We start from the raw sequence: 19,160 nt of genomic DNA on the forward strand, positions 1-19,160 counted from the left end.
GCATAACAGGAAAACACATCTACTGTACTCCTTTGCGATGTACGTATGTACTGAATGTATTGAAGAGGCATTAGGCCTACAGGTTTTTTCAAGTGTTGACAGTGGCATCCTTTGAAGTCTTTTCCATGCTTGGTGGTGGAATACTTGACAATGCTACAAGAATGACGCAGAAGGCCACATACAGTCCATTATCGTTTCCTCAGTCCTACTGTAAAGAGGAGCAGAGGCATTAGGGAAGTAGAGGCTTGAACTCAGATATAAAAGGAGAGAGCAGAGAGAGAGAGAGAGAGAGAGAGAGATACAGTGGCAGAGACAGAGACAGAGACAGAGACAGAGACAGAGAGTGAAGGACCATCCTATATGGTGAGTGTATGCTGTAGCCTATATTTAATCTTTGTAAGGTCTTCATGTTTTGTTACATATAGGTGTTCGGGTCATTTTGACCCGGGCATATAGAAAAATAATTTAAAAAGGAAAAAATCAGAGGTCATATTCAACCTCATGTTCCCTTCATCATGCTTGTACATTTCTAGATGTTTTTGAGAGAGAGATTTGTGAGAGAGAAAGGCAATGAGAGACGGTGAAGTGAGTAAACTCAATCCAAGCTCTCCGATTGAGCCGACCAGCGCTCTTATCGTGCAAGGTTGAAACATTGATGCACTGAACAATATCTGCAGTCCTCTTTCCACATAATTCATCCTCTGCCTTGTCTACTCAACATGTGATCACTATATATTAATCCTCATTGAACGCAACAAATTATAGACCTTTGCAGGCTGCCACACTGCACTATGTTTCTACCACCACCTGCTATGCTGCCATATCAACTAATTCTATTCTACAGCTTCTCTATGCAAACCAACCCCCACATCTCAAGTCCACTCCACACTAACAATATTAATGGCTCCCTGCTATTATAGGAGAAATTGAAATGCACTTATGCCTGCCTGACTCTTTAAGTGCTGGCCAGTGTGTAATTACTTAGACACGGGTTTCATACAGCCATGCTCAAAAGCTGCATTTTCATGAAATCCGACAATCAGACATTCAGATGTTCAATTGTCAAAAAAAAAGCTGAGATGAATGAATATGACTTATGCACATCCACATCTTTTTGTCAGTCTGGCGGCAAAAATGAGGGAAAAGAGCTTAAAAACATCAATTTAGTGGTGTGGGTGTGGGACCTATTGGAATGGACCTTCTTGCTCCAGATAACTGCAGAAAGGCCCAAATTGGTGCCAGCCAAAGGAAAGGCCCCCCAACATGTGTTATTCCACAAAATGTTCAGTTTTGTGTAATACAACATGCAAATGCTGTAGAGCAGGTAGCAGGCTTCACTCAGGTTTCTTGATTAATTTTGAGGGTTCTGGCCCAAATAAAATACTTAGAATCAAAGAGAAGGGGGCGCACCTGGCATCAAACTATTTTCTTTCTTTTTGTACACTGACGCATTTCTCACACTGAGGAAGGTACACGCCGAAATGCGTCTGTGTACAAAAATTAAAAAAAACGTTTGATGAAATTGTGCGCCCCCTTCTCTTTGATTCTTAATCATGCAAATGCTTCAATCTTGACTTGACTAGACGGGCAATGTTATCAACAGAAAAGGGGCCAGCTGGCGCCATCTGCTGGACCTTACAGATAACTAACTCGTGAGCATCGATGTTGGGACAAACCCAGAAGTGCACTGTGACCATCCAGGGCTTGGCACTGGCACCTGTCAACAGGCCAAAAATGGGTAAAACTTGGCTGTAATAATTAAGAGAAGTCACTTGTCCCAGGCACAGGGTGTGCATTACAATATGCAACCTTGCGTCCTCCACTTGTGCTTGTGGCCTCGTACCAGGAAGTAATATGTCATGATGACATCACTGACAACAGCATTATATTTCAATATCACGCAAAAGCTCAATTGTTAAGTCATTTTCTCAGTTGCAAACTGTATGGTGAATGAAGAATGGTCCACCAAAAATTGTTTTGGCTAGGCTGACGGCGGGGAAACTTATATTTCTGCACGGAGGAGGGTCCAGGAGGCGGGGCGAGGCCACAAGCACAAGTGGAAGACGGAAGGTCACATATTGGAGTGCACCCAGGGGGACAGGATCCCAATTACATTGTATGTATAGTGAACACTCCAATATGCAGACTCCCGTCCTCCACTTGTGCTTGTTGCCTGGCTTTTTGCTGATGTGTTGCCTCTGTGCAGCTGTCAGCCTAGCCACAATCATTTCTGGGAGACTATTCTTCATTCACCATCCCGATTGCAAATGAGATGACATTAGAATTGTGCTTTTGCAAGAAACGGAATTAATTTTCTGTTGTCATCAGTGACACGAGGTTACAAGCAGGCAAGGGAGCAAGGGAGGACGGAAGTCTGCATATTGGAATACAACCAGAGTGCTGTGACCTTTTAGATGACCGTCCAGCCCCGGGCCATACCAGAACCAATATTACTGTACAGGTCTGGGATGTGCACGTACATGTACAGTATTAGTTTTGCGCCAAAAAAATAACCATTTAACACAGAGTTCTCTTCCCATTGGATATGATCCGTTTCACCACAAAAGCATTTGAATGACAAACTGTAACTACTGAAAAACATTGTCCCATAGGGATCCCGAATTACTTTTGGCACGGGCGAATAAATCCTTCATTAACCCTTTGAGGAGGACCATCACAAATATGCGATTAGAATTTTGCCGAAATTTTGAGTTCTCATTATGATGTCTGTGTTAAAAATCTCGCAAAGTCCTTATGACTTCTATGGGAGCTGTAGAGTGTTCCAGTAAAATTTAAGAAGAACTGGGAAAAAGTCCTTACTCCTCACTAGCCACCCATTCAATTGAAGCAAAGCATGATGATTCATAAGGCTGAAATTCTGTTACAAGTCAACAAACTAACAGAAATGCATATGTAACCGCTCATGATATAATGAGTACTGGGCAGTCTGTTTAGTAGAAATCAAATGAACAAATGAGGAAAACACACACACACACAAAACAGCTCAATGCGGTTAAGTTAAATTCTCAAAAAGGCTTTGAGTTTAATAAAAAACCAGTGCAGAAAGTGTCATCGGTATTGTACTTGTATACAGAACATAACAAAAATGACCAATATCAAAAACACCGTTAACCCCTTTTCAAAGAAAGCCCACAAAACAATTCTTTCCCTAGCCCACTTTCCGTTTGCCAGACAAAGCTTCAACATAAATAATTTATAAAAAGAAACCAAGTACATTGTAGGATGTTGATTCAGACCTTTAAGGCAGCCAAGTCTGAACAAATCCATCCTCAAAACAGATACGCGAAGAAACAAGCGAAACTTCAAAATATAGGCGCTCGAATACTGTACTGTAGTTGATTTAAAAATTAACTGGCAAAACTTACAATAATAATGCATGGTCATTCAGTACACTTTACGCAAAGCTTGATGGAAATGGCATACACTCAGTACAACAGAAAGACAAAACCATTTTAAATCCCTTGTCAGATAACCTGGTTAATCGGCTCAGTTATTTTTACAAAAACACTGAAAATAGCTGAAATGTGAATACGAGAACAATGACCTGTTAGCATTGACATGTTAGCATTCTTAACGGTCATTATTTGGTCTGGATCTCATCATGGTAACGTGAGAACTCGGGGCTGCCATTCGAGCTGCGCGGTGGAAAAAAACAAACACTCTTGAAAGAAAACTCAGAAGCTCAGTTTTTAACAGTCAGGCAGGCAGGCCTACTGGGATGATGTGCATAATTCCAGACAAGTAGTAGTAGTAGTAGTGAGTGACCCTTGTTTGTCCTCGCTGCAAACAACTGGGTCAGTACAGTCCCTGTCACTGGGCCTTTCTCAAAACCAAGGACAGTGTCCTTCCAAGGGTATCAGCCTAATTAGTCACGCCCAGTGATTGGATACAGTTTGGTGAACTCTACAGAATATCCAATCACTGGGTGTGACTAATTAGGCTGATACACTTGGAAGGACACCGTCCTAGGTTTTGAGAAGGGCCCACTGTCACCGGCCCTTTCGAGTCCTGCTGCCCCCCCGTCTTTACTCCATGTCATCCGTCTGGGCCATATACGCGTCCAGCTCTGCGTCCAGGAATCCCTTGGTCTTGGACATGTAGGCGTCCAACTGGTTATCCAGCTGCTCCTTGGTGAGATTGGTGGCGCCGTTTGACCAGGCTCCTCCTCTTCCTCCTCCTCTGGCTCCTCCTCGGCCGCGAGCTCCACCCCCACGGCCCCGTCCTACTCCTCCTGCACCTCCACGACCAGAGAAGTTGCCACGACCGGAGAAGTTGCCACGACCCGCGAAGTTGCCACGGCCGGAGAAGTTGCCACGACCCGCGAAGTTGCCACGGCCCACAAACGCACCGCGTCCACGGCCAGCCACTCCTCGACCTGCAAAGCAACAGAGAGTTTGGTCACCCACCATCAGTCCAGTCTCCAAGACGCAACCAAGTAGGGATGCACCGATACCGATACTGGTATCGGTATCGGCTCCCGATACTGCTCATTACACTCGTACTCGTAGAGCACTTGCCGATACCAGCTATGAGTACTACTATTACTCAAAACAATGCAAAATCTTGTCATGTTCTGTGGACTTGAAATCAGCATGGAAAAAAGTGCCACCTCATACATTTACTAACATTTAAATCTACGTACATGGAAATGGACAATAAAAATATCACAGGTGGAAAAAAACAAGGCCATGCATTTATTTTCATTGTATTTTGGTGGTAAAAGGTATCGGTATCGGTTCTCGGTATCTGCAAGTACACACATTAATGTACTCGTACTTGTATCGGTTTTCCAAAAAGTGGTATCGGTGCATCCCTACAACCAGGTAGGATTTTTTTTGAGTGTAGGCTCAGAAGGGGTGTAAATAATGAATCAATTTGCATAGATGCTACAGCCGGAGATTCAATTAATCGATTCGTCCACAAGATAATCGATTAATCATTATTAATCATTTTCTCTTATTATTTCACTCATTCTGTGAACAATTTCATTGTTCTCATGCAGTAATATTAATACTGACTGTAATGATGATGTTACTGAAATAAAATGCATGCAAATATTTCAGCTTTTGCTCATTTGGCAGCAGGCAAGAGTATTGTTGCACTCTAGATGTTTCGAAAAATAACGAGGTGCGTAGACCCAAAGTTGGAGCAGGTTTGCACACTAAACAAGACACTAAGGTCAAGCAAGGAGTTATTTTATTTAAGTCAGAACAGGGTAGAGCAAATGTTTCAGTCTGTTGCCATCATCAGTGTTCTCTGCTCTCTGCTCTCTGCTCAGAGACCACTGATGATGGCAACAGACTGAAACATTTGCTCTACCCTGTTCTGACTTAAATAAAATAACTCCTTGCTTGACCTTAGCGTTTTGTTTAGTGTGCGAACCTGCGCCAACTTTGGGTCTACGCACCTAGTTATTTTTTTGAAACATCTAGAGTGCAAAAATACTCTTGCCTGCTGCCAAATGAGCAAAAGCTGAAATATTGTAACATTTCACACATGCCCTACCTCTTCCTGCGAATGCGGCGCGTGCTCCTCGGCTGACGAGGGCCCCGGCTCTGTTCACCTGGCCCCCCCACTGCCTGATGCCCCTCCGCACCGCCAGACGGGTAGGGCCCCCGCGGCCCCGCACCACACCTGAGGAGACAGGCACAGAATTACACATCACATCACAACACACACACACACGCACTACATTTTTATCCAAAGCAACTTTCAGTGTGTTGGTTTCACATTCTTGGTATTCTTGATAGGAGTGGTAGTCTTTGTCTTAAATGTGAAAAGCCTCTAAATGTGTAATGCATCACTCGTTTTATGCATCTTTCACATGGTGAAACTGAAGACAAGTTTCCACATTTTTGTGGAGACTAAATATTCATTCATTACATTGCTCTCAGCTAACACACTCATCCAAGGCAACTTTGTAATTTACAGGGTGTAGGTTACAGTCCCTCGAGCAAGATTGAGTTACTTGCTCAAATGCACTTCAGCCATGGATGGAGGTGAACTTGGTGAAGGGAGAAGTAAGGGTGAACTTTGCACCCGTTACCCTCTGATGTTAAGACCACCTCCCAAATACATTGGGCCACAGCAGCCCATAACAGAATCAGGATCAGTAAGTTAGTAAGCATCCAGAGACAGAGACAGAATGTGCGTTGCAATATGCAACCTTGCCTCCTCCACTTGCGCTTGTCTCCTCGTCCCGCCTCCTGGCCCCTCCTCCGTGGAGAAAACGATAAAGTTTCCCAGCTGTCAGCCTAGCCACAACAACTTTTGAGGGACTGCTTTTCATTCACCATCCCAATTGCAAATGAGAAAAAGACTCTACAATTGAGCTTTTTCAAAATATTGAAACATAATGCTGTTGTCAGTGATATGACGGGAAGCAAGTGGAGGAGGCAAGGTCGCATATTGCAACGCACTCCTTACATTGCTCTTAGCTGACACTCATCGAAGGCAACTTTGTAATTTACAGGGTGTAGGTTACAGTCCCTCGAGCAACATGGAGTTACAGGGAGGGGACACGTACAGGATTCTTTTTTTAATTAAAAAAAACAACTTTTAGCATTCTTAGACTTCACTTATTTATTCTTTTTTTTTTTAATTAGACCGGTATTAGAGTCTTTGTTTTAAATGTGTAATGTCTCACTCATTTATGCATCTTTCACATGGTGAAACTGAAGAGAAGTTTCCACATTTTTGTGGACACTAAATATTCTTTCATCACATTACTCTTAGCTATCACTTTTATTCAAAGCAACTTAAGAATGTACAAGCTATTGGTTACAGTGCCTGGTCCAATGTGGGGTTAGGTGCCTTGCTCAAATGCACTTCAGCCATGGATGGAGGTGAACTTGGTGAAGGGAGAAGTAAGGGTGAACTTTGCACCCGTTACCCTCTGATGATAAGACCACCTCCCAAACCATTAGGCCACAGCAGCCCATTACAGAATCAGGATCAGTAAGTTAGTAAGCATCCAGAGACAGAGACAGAGACAGAGACAGAGACAGAGACAGAGACAGAGACAGAGACAGAGACAGAGACAGAGACACACACACACACACACACACACACACACACACACACACACACACACACACACACACACACACACACACACACACACACACACACACACACACACACACACACACACACACACACACACACACACACACACACACACACACACACACACACACACACACACACACACACACACACGACCCTGTGGGAATCTCGACAGTGTCGTTGGTAACTAGTTAGCAACTTAGTAAGTTGCCTATAGGAAATTGCACTGCAACCAAGTAAGCTGCTAACTTAGTTATCAACGACACAGTCGAGAAACGGGGTCCAGGCTACAAGGCCACGGCCGCCCCAAACATACAACATGCACCCCACTGCCTCACCTCTGAGTGCCCCGGCTCCCCTGAGGAAGGCCCCTCTGCCTCGTCCGCGCATCACGCCCCTGAAGCCTGTGGCCAGGAAACCCCTGTTGACTCCTCCCACTCCTCCACGGGCTCCGGCACCCATGGGGCGGCCGCCCAGACGCGCCTGCACGCCTAACCGCTGCTTCAGGGACTACAAGAGGGACAGAATACAATACGGTATTAGGGAGACAAGTACAGTACTCTTATAGCGCGTTCAGGCCGACTGAGAACCGTGCTGGAGCCCGTTCCCGCACCTAATCGCTAACCGGCCATCGTGTTCACGCTACAGATATTTGCGTTCGCGAAATGGAAAGCAAAATAGTAGGTTTTTCTCTGTGAACCGTGACGACAGCGTGGCCGTCAGCAGGTTCATCCGGGTACCACAGTCACGTGCGGAAAAAGTTCAGAGCCCGGTATGAACACGGGCGGTTCGCAGACTAGCACTTTAGTGCTGAACGTAACTGGTGCGGGCACCAATACCGGCTCCGTTCTGGTCGGCCTGAAAGCCCTATTATTGAGGTGTCCGTCAGCTCACATAAATACACAATACAAAACATACAGAAAGACATAATACACATTATTGTACATTGCAGTAAAAATATACACACTCAACTCAACTTCTACGTCCCCAAAAGGAGCGGTTTAGTGTGCAGTGAGACATAAGCACATAAACAATGCCAAAAACAGATAACAGAGGACAGAGATAAAGTGCAATGCTCAATAAGGTTAAAATGACCATAAATTTGGTTTACCATTACCATTACACTTAGCAGACGCTTTTTATCCAAAGCGAATTACAGCTATTTAGGTACAGGGTATTGGTTACAGGCCCTGGAGCAATGGGGAGTTAGGTGCCTTGCTCAAGGGCACTTCAGCCAAGGATGGAGATGTAAGGAGAGGTCAGGGGGGATTAAAACCTGCAACCCCTAGATTGAAAGACCAACTCTCCAACCACTAGGCCACGGCAGCCCACATAGAATTTATATTGTTTATAAAGTAAGTAAGCCGTATCCTGGCTGGCTTGTTGCGCAATGCTCAATAAAAGGTTAAAATGACCATAAATATGGTTTATAAAGTAAGCCGTACCCTGGCTGGCTTGTTGTGCAGTGCCGCCTGGACGGTGGGCCGGTGCTCCATCTGCTGGGCGAGGCGGCGGTTGCGGACGCTGGCCGAGTGCTGCTGCTGCATGGTGGCCCGCACGCTCACCACCGCAGGAGACGCCTGCTTGTTCTTCAGCATGGTGGTGAAGCTGTACGGAGGGAGAGAGGAGTGGAGGAGAAGAGGGGGAGAGAGGAGGAGAAGAGGGGGAGAGAGGAAGAGAAGAGGGGGAGAGAGGAAGAGAAGAGGGGGAGAGAGGAAGAGAAGAGGGGGAGAAGAGGAGAGGAGGAGAAGAGGAGAGGGGAAGAAGAGGAGAGGGGGAGAAGAGAGAGGAGGAGAAGAGGAGAGGGGGAGAAGAAGAGAGGGGGGTGGGAATATGAGAGAGGAGGAGAAGAGGGGGAGAGAGGTGGAGAAGAGGGGGAGAGAGGTGGAGAAGAGGGGGAGAAGAGGGGGAGAAGAGGGGGAGAGGGATAGGGGTGGATAGGACGGAGAGGAAAGGAAGAGGAGAGAGGCGGAGTGGAACAGACAAGAGAGGGATGAGGAGGAGAGGGGTGGGAAAAAAGGAGGAGGAGAGGGATGGACGTAGAAAAGACGGAGAGGAGAGGAAAGGAGGAGAGGGGTCGGGTGTAAGGGAGGAGGACAGTAAAGGAGGATGAGAGGGATGGGGAGGAAGGGAGGAGGAGAGGGATGGGGTGGAAAGGGCGGAGAGGGATGGAGAGGGGTAAAGAGAGAAAGAGATGGGTGGATGGGGTGGAAAGGACAGAGAGGAAAGGAGGAGGAGAGGTGGGGTGGGAGGGAAAGGAGGAGGAGAGGGATGGGGCGGTAGGGAAAGGACGGAGAGGAAAGGAGGAGGAGAGGGGTTGGGTGGGAGGGAAAGGAGGAGGAGAGAGGTGGGAAGAAAAGAGGAGAGGGATGGGGTGGTAGGGAAAGGACGGAGAGGAAAGGAGGAGGAGACGGATGGGGTGGAAGGGAGGAGGACAGTAAAGGAGGAGGAGAGGGATGAGGAGGAAGGGAGAAGGACAGTAAAGGAGGAGGAGAGGGATGAGGAGGAAGGGAAAGAGGAAAAGGAGGAGGAGAGTAATGGATGGGAAAGGACAGAGAGGAAAGGAGGAGGAGGGGAAAGGAAGAAAGGAGGAGGGAGAGGGATGGATGAGGTGGAAAGGATGGAGAGGAGAGGAGGGGGAGAGGGAGGAAAGGAACAGGGAGCATTAAGGGATTCTAGAACTTGTCATACCACAGGACCACCACTAGGGGGCTATAAGAGCCACAGAATAAACTGGTAATCCCAACCACACTATCAGTGGGGAGCTTTCAACAGGTTCTAACCGAGGGATCACATTACAATACACTTAACTGACATTTATCTAAAGCGACTCCCTGCAGACCACTGGTTGAAAACCCAGGCAACAAAGAATTGAACAGGGTTTTAACTAGTAGGCCTATTACACCAATACCATTTTTTGGTCCCGATACCGATACCAGACTGTGCAGTATCGGCCGATACCGATACTACGCTGTTTGAAATTTATATACAGTATATATATGAAGAGCTGCATAGGCTACTAATTGTTGGATGTAACATCATTGCCATCATGGCTTTGTAAGGGTGCTGCCTACCTTTGTGAAACAGGAAAAAGACCAATACTGTACAAAGTGAATCCAGTAGAACTTAGTTTACTTTTAAAATACCTCTGACATAAAATAACTAAGATCAAGGCTGCGTTCAAGTGTCATACGAGTATCTGTAAATGGTATCGGTGCCCTATTTGTTGGTACTCGCCGATACCACCATTTTAGTGCAGTATCGGTGCAACCAAAGAAAATGGAATCTTGTACAAGAACCACAACTAGCTGGTGTGGCCAGGAGTGGCACTGCAGCTATGTTATCACAGCCAAGTAAATAATGAATGGGTGCCAATGGGGCTGTACCCTTCTCATAGAACTATCTGCCCGTGTGATTTTTTCCCTGGAAACAATGGAGTCGCGTTCGATAGATATGAGTAAGTGAAAGCATTTGCCGACACGTTTGCATCTTGTCAAGTGTTACATTCGTGAAAATGACCCTTATTTCAACTATAGCAATGACATAACACGTGACAATCGACTTTACGGCACTACGCCATTTGTTTTGTAGTTTTAAGTCTGACTTCAGATGTCGATGTGTTTAAAGTTATGTTAGGATTGTTGCGGACACCTGTTATTTATTGCATTCAAGGTGGTGGAAAAGCGGCATGTGTACATGGGGTAAAGGAAATGACTGCGCTCATCCTTAAGAATTTGGGCACCTTCAATTAACATGTTGGACGGCGGTGGGGGGTTTTGAGGTGTGTGACTGTAGATGTCTCTGCTAGGATCAGTCAGAGTACGTCTCTCGTCAGCTCTGGTCGTGAATAGTCGCAAAGATTCCTCAGCCAGCAGGTATTAGCCGAATGCTAGCGTGTTGCAGGACAAAACTAACACGTCTTTGGGAGAACAAAGCCATGTCAGGAACCTTTAACTTCACTTCTAATACAACGTTCATGATAAGGTACAGAATGTGCACACATCTTTACAAACCAGAGAACAGAACCGTCACAAATCCCTGCTGAGCCATTTAGCCCAATAGGCTCCCATTCATCTTTTACTTGGCTGCGTTCGCCAACGGGGCTATAATGGGAGCCAATGAGAGACGCCTATCTCATAGCTTAGACAATTTCTGGTGCAACACTACTTTGAACTGCATTGATCATGATGACTAGCTAGCTACAAATACGTAAGTGATGTTCAGGAAGCCACAGAACATAGACAAGGATACGAGGACAGAAAAAGCCACCATGAGCAAGTGACAACAATAGGCAGGAGGCACAAAACAGACATCCAGAGCCAGACAATTCAATGAAGAGTAATGGAGACTGATGAAGAGACTTTGTTGAACATGCAATTGTCGGATTAAGCTTTAGTAAAAAGCCTTCACATTATCATGAAGTGGCCATCACCTTGACACTTGGCAACATTCAAAGCCAAAACATCTGGTACCCCTTCAAGGTCAACAATGATTTTTGTTTCGTGCAATTTCGAAATGGACACATCCACACGATATTGATGCACCCCTGTGATCATGAAGGACGATCGAACTCTGTAAGTACCTGTTAGAATGGCTGCTCAGTCATGTGTCGATATAAATAATGCCTTCAGAAAACAAGCCGATAAAAAATGGCGAAATCAGGTACAATAGGAGGGAAGCATTGCGCTGCCATAAGTCCTCTCCACACGTTGTGAGAGAATACTATAAGCAGACGACACTCAACAGCCGAAACAAACTTTCACCCCAAACAGAAGGTTATACCAGGGTCAATTTGGAAGACACATGTCACTCACCCAGATGCTGCAAAGCCCCCCACACACCCCCTGCACCTGTAGGCGTCCATCAGAGAAAGGCCCCACGACGAACTAGCACAACTTTCAAGCTTTGAAAATAACTTACCGCTCATTTAGAGACACTTTGGTAGTGCTTTTCACCAGGAGTTTCGTTGCTGCTTGAGATTGAGCCATTGTGATCCGTCTGTATGAAGGCGCGCCGCACCTACGGAGCAAAATCACATATTTTTTTCCCTGTTAGCTCAGACTCCAACACACCAGGTGGACGTGATTGGGGGTCTAGTGGTCTTGTTCAACAAGGCTCCCCGATGGCAGTCGTACAATTGACTGATCGTTTTGCATTTACCTGAAAGCACAGTCTAGTTGACAACAGGACACATTTAAAACGACAGTCCAAAATCGGTTTGGTAGTTCAGTTAGTGATGAAACCGGTGTGTTTCGGTACACCCCGCAGTTACCGCTAAGACATGCTAGCACAGCTCGAATGAATGAAGTTGCTAGGTTGCCTGATGTTTTGGACAAGCCGGTTTTATTGTCCAATAAGATACACAAACCCTACAAATAGAGCTGCAAACAGGGCACATCGGATTTAACGACACATTCACATTTGCTGTTACCAACACACGCAAGCAGTTGTAAATGGTGTCTTACCTAGCGAGCCTTGAAGAAATAAATAGCACTTTCTAAAGAAAATGGCGTGTGATGAAAGCGACTCACGTGGTTTCAATTCTCGCGATACTTAAGGTCTTTGTGGTTTTGTGATTGGCTGGGAGATTGAGAAGGCTGGCCAGAAGCTGAAGTAGCCTACAACTGAGTAGACTAGAGTAACTTTATTAATCCCCGGGGGAAATTAAGGCATCATATTATATATAATATTTTTTTTTAATAAAAGCTGTCCTATCCTGTGTTTTGAGAATATTTGTTTGTGCCCCCCCTGCTGATCTGATTTTTACACTGAGTGCTATCCCAAACTTCAAGGACTCAACTTCAACTTCTGCACTAGACAAGCGCCCCTGTCGTCACTGTTTTTATGGAGTGGGGGTGTGTAAATTCTTACATGGAGGAGGAGTAATCTACACGGCGCCACCTCAAAAAAAAGAAAGAAAAAAAGAAAAAAGGCAGACTAGCCAAACTGTCAATCTCCGCGCGCCCCAGACAGACATCACAGCCTCCCGGCTGCGTCATTGTTGGCAGAGTGTAGTCGGCTGCGGTGATTGGTCTTTCGCAGCGAGAAACTCTAGCGCTCACTGTCCCGCTTTTGTTATTGTAGCCAACGCACGGAGAGGCGCACACAGCGTCTGGAAACGTGCGACAAGAGACAGAACTGGGTGCTGATACACTGATAAGACCGGTACACTGGGGAGGACTATTATTAGAAGAACGGAACTTTGAAACACCATTTCGTTTCACTCTGCGAGCTCTCCAGTTTTGTGAGTAGGATTTCATTTGACAAATTTAGGTGTAAGATCAGCTCAATTTCAGAAGTCAGTTTCCAACTGTAGCCTACATCACAGTGCAGAGATTAATTCCAGTCAGTTTGTTATAAGTGAGCTTGCTGAAACTGATAAGGAGGACATCCATAGTTTGGTAGAAGCATGACACAACTGATGCGCAAAGCAATACGGGTTGCCCCAAGTTTGGCATAAGAAAATGGTCAATGGAGATTATATTTTCTTATCATTTGTATGCAACCATATGCAAATATCCTCCTCTAGACTGCCATTGCCACCATACATGGGTCATGTCTCACACGTGCGTCATCATCCATTTTAAGGCTGTAGCCAGGTCTCTAAATTAACTTTTTTCATCAATAGTCAAAATGGCTAATAGAGGTTACCAAACTCACACTTAGGCTACTAATGGGGCAAAGTGGATAGTAAGTTGGTCTTTTCTACCAGCCAAACTGAAATCTCACCAGTATTTGGCAGGTTGGCTGATGCCCTGATGGTAGCCTATTTTACCTGTTGTCTCTTAACCAATTAAGACACGGCGTTATACATTTGCTGTTACCAGAATGGCAATGACCAAGTCGTAATGCATTACCAAAGGCCCTGTGTCATGTAGTAGTATTGTTGAACTATGGTAGTTAACCTTCAATGACTATTACAGCGTGCCACTGGAGGTACGGCGTGCATTAAGGGGCTAAACATCATCCTCTATCTGCCACTCACATTATCTCTCTGTCTTGTCGTCCATCATCATCACAGCTGGCATGATGTCGGTGAACGCCCCCAATAGCAATGACGCCTGCCTGAGCATCGTGCACAGCCTGATGTGTCATCGGCAGGGCGCGGAGAACGAGGGCTTCGCCAAGCGCGCCATCGAGAGCCTGGTCAAGAAGCTGAAGGAGAAGAAGGACGAGCTGGACTCGCTCATCACCGCCATCACCACCAACGGAGTCCACCCCAGCAAGTGTGTCACCATCCAGAGGACGCTGGACGGCAGACTACAGGTGAGACTGCTATAGGGGCGGCAGACTACAGGTGAGACTACAGGTGAGATTCAGAGTCAGGGGCGGCAGACTACAGGTGAGACTCTCAGGGGATGGTAGACTACAGGTGAGATTCAGAGTCAGGGGCGGCAGACTACTGGTGAGACTCAGGGTCAGGGGCGGCAGACTGCAGGTGAGACTCTCATATCAGGGACGGTATACTATGCTATACTGCTATACTGAGACTGCTATAGGGATGGTAGACTACAGGTGAGACTACAGGGACGGTAGACTACAGGTGAGACTCTCAGGGATGGCAGGCTACAGGTCAGACTCTTAGGGGATGGTAGACTACAGGTCATACTCTCAGGGATGGCAGGCTACAGGTCAGACTCTTAGGGGATGGTAGACTACAGGTGAGACTGTTAGGGACGGAGTATGACTCCAAGGACCAGACGACAAGAAAGTCCCCCCTCAATGGGCCCCTGGGCCAGACGACAAGAAAGCCCCCCCTCCATGGCCCCATGGGCCAGACAGCGAGAAAGCCCCCCCTCAATGGGCTACTGGGCCAGGCAGCAAGAAAGCCCCCCCTTCATGGACCTCTTGGCCAGATGACAAGAAAAGCCCCCCTCGATGGGTGTTGCTCATTCACAAACAGATTCAGGGATTTAGATCAGATTCTGGAGACCTTATGTTGTTTGGCGTTCGGAGGGTTTGTCCAGTGAGAAAATGTGAAAATACAGTTAAAAGTGTGATTTTGACGCGGTATGAGAATGGAAATATATAGAGGTTTGGGCTTCGTGGCCCCCTATATCATTCCTGGGGCCCTGGGCCCGGGCCCGGTAGGCCTGTGCTGTGCAGTAATCTGCCCCTGGTGAGACTGTGGCGTGGCTCTGGGCCTCACCTGGCCTCACCAGGAGGTCACCGTGACACAAGGTTAAGAGGTTGTCATGGCGACACAAGGTTAAGAGGTTGTCAACGTGACGCAAGGGCAGAGGCAGTTGCCTTGACGTTAGAACACATGAAGTCTGAAGTCTCGAGTAGTGAAGTTGGCACCTTCATGCAAACACTTTGGCAAGTCATAGTACATCGTAATAAGTATGCTATATAATTGTGGACTAAGAGTAGAAGGGTCATCTCCTGTGTCTAGTGCATACACCTTGTTTAATGATGTGCTGTGGATGGAGTATCTATTAGAAACAGCACAGAAAGGCTGAGAATAATGAAATGCAAAGTGTCCCACATTTGGCAGTGTTATAGCAAGCGCTCCTGCCTGCTGAATGTCAGCAATACAGTACTAGACTGAGTCTAGGCAGAGGCTAGACAGAGTCTTCACATTAAGTTCTGGTATTCTCTGGTTCACGTTCATTTTTCCAAAAAAGAAGTGTATTTAGAATGTAGAGGGGCCAGATAATCAGGGTATGCAGTTATGTTTAATATTACACAAATCAGAGAGTTATGTCGGAATTCACCCAGTCTTGGACAGCACTGCATTTCTTAAAGGAGATTGTGGTAACAAACTGACAGGGCATGCAGTAAAGTGAACTCCTAATATGGCCAGTCTGCGGGGAAGTGTGTGAATACATTTGGCTGCATTTCATATGATTTACCAAATAAACCCACCGCTTCAACAGACACACACACACATGACTAAACACCACATACTACAGCATAGCATGTCTTCTCTCTCTACTCTAACACCACAGCTGCACTGATGCCTCAGTTCTTTACCACCGATGCTCTCTTCTTCACTTGTGATCTTTATTTAGTCCACAAGTGGTTTCCATGCAAGTGTATTGTTGTGTGGTATTAATAAGGCCGAGAGAAAATCATGCTGATTTAATTACAGTCGGGCTTAAAAAATGGGGACTCTCAAAGGCATGGAATAGTATGAGAGAGAGAGAGAGAGAGAGAGAGAGAGAGAGAGAGAGAGAGAGAGAGAGAGAGAGAGAGAGAGAGAGAGAGAGAGAGAGAGAGAGACACAGAGAGAGAGAAAGTTCACTGCCCTTCCCCCAGCAGAAGGAAAGAGACAGAGCGAGAGGGAGAGCGGGAGAGCGAGGGAGACAGAGAGTAGGGTGGAGGGGTAGTGAGGGTTGTTTTGTCTGAGACACAGGAAAGGGGCAGGGTTAAGTTAAGCCTGTCTGTCTGTGTGTGCCTGTGTGTGTGTGCCTGTGTGTGTGTGTGTGTGTGCCTGTCTGTCTGTGTGTGTGTGTGTGTGTGTGTGTGTGTGTGTGTGTGTGCCTGTCTGTCTGTGTGTGTGCCTGTGTGTGTGTGTGCGTGTGCGTGTGCGTGTGCGTGCGTGTGTATGTGTGTGTGTGTGTCTGCATGTGTGTGTCTAGAATTTGCCTTTGAATTGGACTACTTGATTGAATACACTCACGTGTGCCGGAGACAGGGGGCTTGTGAGTTCAAACAGAAAGTAGACACACAGCGTGTTTTTTCCATAAAATAAGTGATGTATTATCCTTTTAACATCCCACGGGAGAGACTGTAGATGTTTGGGCTTTGGTTTTGCGACAAACGTGTGTGAGTTTTAGCGAGAGAAAGAGTTTAGTTTGAGAGAAGTCTTTGTACCGTATGTTGCTGTGTGTGTGCAGTGCACATATCTGTTATGACGACTCTGCGCTGTGGAATGCGTAATGGCACTAGTTTTGCGTGTATGTTTAACAGTGTGCACTCTGTGTGTCAGTAACCTAAACGTAATGGGCTTGGCCCGGCTCCAGGCCTTACTCGCTTCTTTGGAAGTTCAGCAGTTGGGTTGGGTGGGGATATTTCACGTCGCTGGAATATTAGCTAGAATAATATGGTACCAAACGTAGCCTACTACACGCTGCACTGTGGGGAGTAGAGGGGAGAAGTTCAACGCGGGAGAAGAGTTGTATTAAATATAACTGTAAACACATCAATCATCAGCTTCACTTATTTATCTTGTCTTGCTTTTGCTTCATCCTCAGTCTTTCTACTATATTCTGTTATGTTCTATTCTATACTATTCTACTCTATTCTATTCTATTCTATTCTATTCTATTCTATTCTAATATTTTCCTTTCCATTCTATTCTATTCTATTCCATTCCATTCTATTCTATTCTACTTTGTTCTATTCTATTCTATTCTATTCTATTCTATATTTTTATTGGCCTCTTCTTGTCTCTCTTTACAGTTGTAGACTTGTAGGTTTCCACTCATACTCTCCAGGCTGAGCCAGCTGCATCATCAACTATGATGTGTAGCTGATACAATCTTCTCTGTCTGTCTTTACAATAGTTCCTTTGCAGTTATAGGGTTCCATTAATAGTCTCTAACCTGATGTGCATTTCTCGAAACCATAGTTGCTTACTAATTATGCTAGCTACTTTGTTGTTTGCAATACAATTTCCCATTGGCAACTAAATCCTGGTTCGGTTCCGGCACGGGTCATTTGACGATCCTTCCCTGTCTCTCTTTCCTCACTAATTTCCTGTCTTTCCTCCACTTAAAAGTTGGTTGATAGAAAAGAAACGTACCCCTGGTCTTTCATCAGCTGTTTTGTGTGATGTGTAGCTGACACCATTCTAGCTGTCTGTCTTTACTAGTCTCCTTATTGGTGTAGGCTTCCACTAATACTCTCCAGGCTAGCTTGGCGTTTCATCATCTGTTTTGTATGATGCAGGCTGTAGCTGATACCATCGTCTTGGTCTGAATCAGAAGTGAGTTTCTGGTGACTCAGTCCTCCTGGCCAGATACAGACAGGGTTGCCAGATGTGACTGATGATTTCCAGCCCAGAAATGCTCAGACCCGCCTGGAAGCAACATATCCAGCCCAGTTTGAACTAAATTCTATTGATTTCTATAGCCATAAATTAGCAGAAAACCCACCCAAATGCCCTTTTTTACCCATATCTACCCGCAGATGGCTGCCCCAAGCAGCCCAATTGGGCGAGAAACTGCCGAATATGGCAACACTGGATAGAGTTGCCCTGCAGCACTGGGTCATGTCTGGGGGAGCAGATGGCTCTTTAGTCCGGGTAACTTCCTGTAACGTCTCCCGAGATTTTCCCACGTACCTACCTGGGGCTAAACATTAACCACCTTCTCGAATAATATGCCTTGATTGTGCATCGTTTGTAAGGGATTTTTTTCTGTGTGTGTGTGTGTGTGTGTGTGTCATCAACACCTGGCAAAATGACGTCAACTGCTAATAAAAAGACAAGATAGCAATATCAACCGATGGCAATGTGAAATCAGCTGTCCAATTACAGGTTAGAAGAACCAGTGGTGGACTCAAAAAGCCCTGGAAATCCATCACCTAGCTGAGTCTGGAGACACCAGAGGCTTTTTTGAAGCCTCAAGAGCGGTCTATGGCCCAAGCCATTGTTGCCTGACCCCCCTTCGCTCTAAAGATGGACTTTCCCTGTTGAAGGATAAGGAGGCAATAACATAGCCAGGCCACGCCCTCCTAGTAACGCAACACCATTGGCGTTGCTTCTAGTCAGGCCAAGTGCAATGTAAATATCATTTCTGATCTCCGGAAAAATCGGGAACTCCACCCACTTTGTAAAGAACCAAACAACCAGTTGTAAACCAAGAGAGGCGGGTCAACAATGCTGTTGGGGAAATGTTCATTGTTACGCTCTTGGTCAGACCAAGACTCGAAGAGCTTTGAAGGTCGATGATAATTAGGCTAGCAATAACACACAGGTGTAAGGAACGTTATGAAGAGTCTCTGAACAAGAACTCCACCCCTGAGTTTGGGGCCCTGACCAACTCCCCCAATTTCCAATCATTCAGAGTATGGGAGAACCACCCAGTTTTGACGAAGTACAGGACGCCATCAGTAAAATGAAA

General features: G+C 45.9%; 2 protein-coding genes across 3 annotated transcripts in view; one reads left to right on the plus strand and one right to left on the minus strand.

Moving 5' to 3' along the window:
• Positions 1 to 3,018: 3,018 nt before the first annotated feature.
• Positions 3,019 to 12,621, minus strand: chtopb (chromatin target of PRMT1b). 2 transcript variants are annotated; one of them, XM_063198560.1, is made up of 6 exons: positions 12,555 to 12,621; positions 12,010 to 12,108; positions 8,535 to 8,697; positions 7,428 to 7,599; positions 5,527 to 5,655; positions 3,019 to 4,396 (listed from the first exon to the last, which is right to left on the minus strand). In XM_063198560.1, the coding sequence occupies exons 2-6, from the start codon at positions 12,075 to 12,077 to the stop codon at positions 4,047 to 4,049; spliced, it is 882 nt and encodes a 293-aa protein (XP_063054630.1). In that variant the 5' UTR covers positions 12,078 to 12,108; positions 12,555 to 12,621; the 3' UTR covers positions 3,019 to 4,046. The 2 variants fall into 2 exon arrangements, with proteins under 2 accessions (XP_063054630.1, XP_063054631.1); XM_063198561.1 differs by lacking the exon at positions 12,555 to 12,621 and adding an exon at positions 12,250 to 12,537.
• A 566-nt stretch (positions 12,622 to 13,187) lies between these two features.
• The window catches only part of smad10b (SMAD family member 10b), a 23,089-nt gene continuing 17,116 nt past the window's right edge, over positions 13,188 to 19,160 (plus strand). Inside the window, exons 1-2 of the mRNA XM_063198572.1 lie at positions 13,188 to 13,333; positions 14,111 to 14,355. Of these exons, the coding sequence (XP_063054642.1) occupies positions 14,116 to 14,355 (240 nt within the window). The 5' untranslated portion in view covers positions 13,188 to 13,333; positions 14,111 to 14,115. The remainder of the gene's footprint in view (positions 13,334 to 14,110; positions 14,356 to 19,160) is intronic.

The sequence above is a fragment of the Engraulis encrasicolus genome, chromosome 5, assembly GCF_034702125.1.
Source record: "Engraulis encrasicolus isolate BLACKSEA-1 chromosome 5, IST_EnEncr_1.0, whole genome shotgun sequence".
In the NCBI taxonomy this organism is placed as follows: domain Eukaryota; kingdom Metazoa; phylum Chordata; class Actinopteri; order Clupeiformes; family Engraulidae; genus Engraulis; species Engraulis encrasicolus.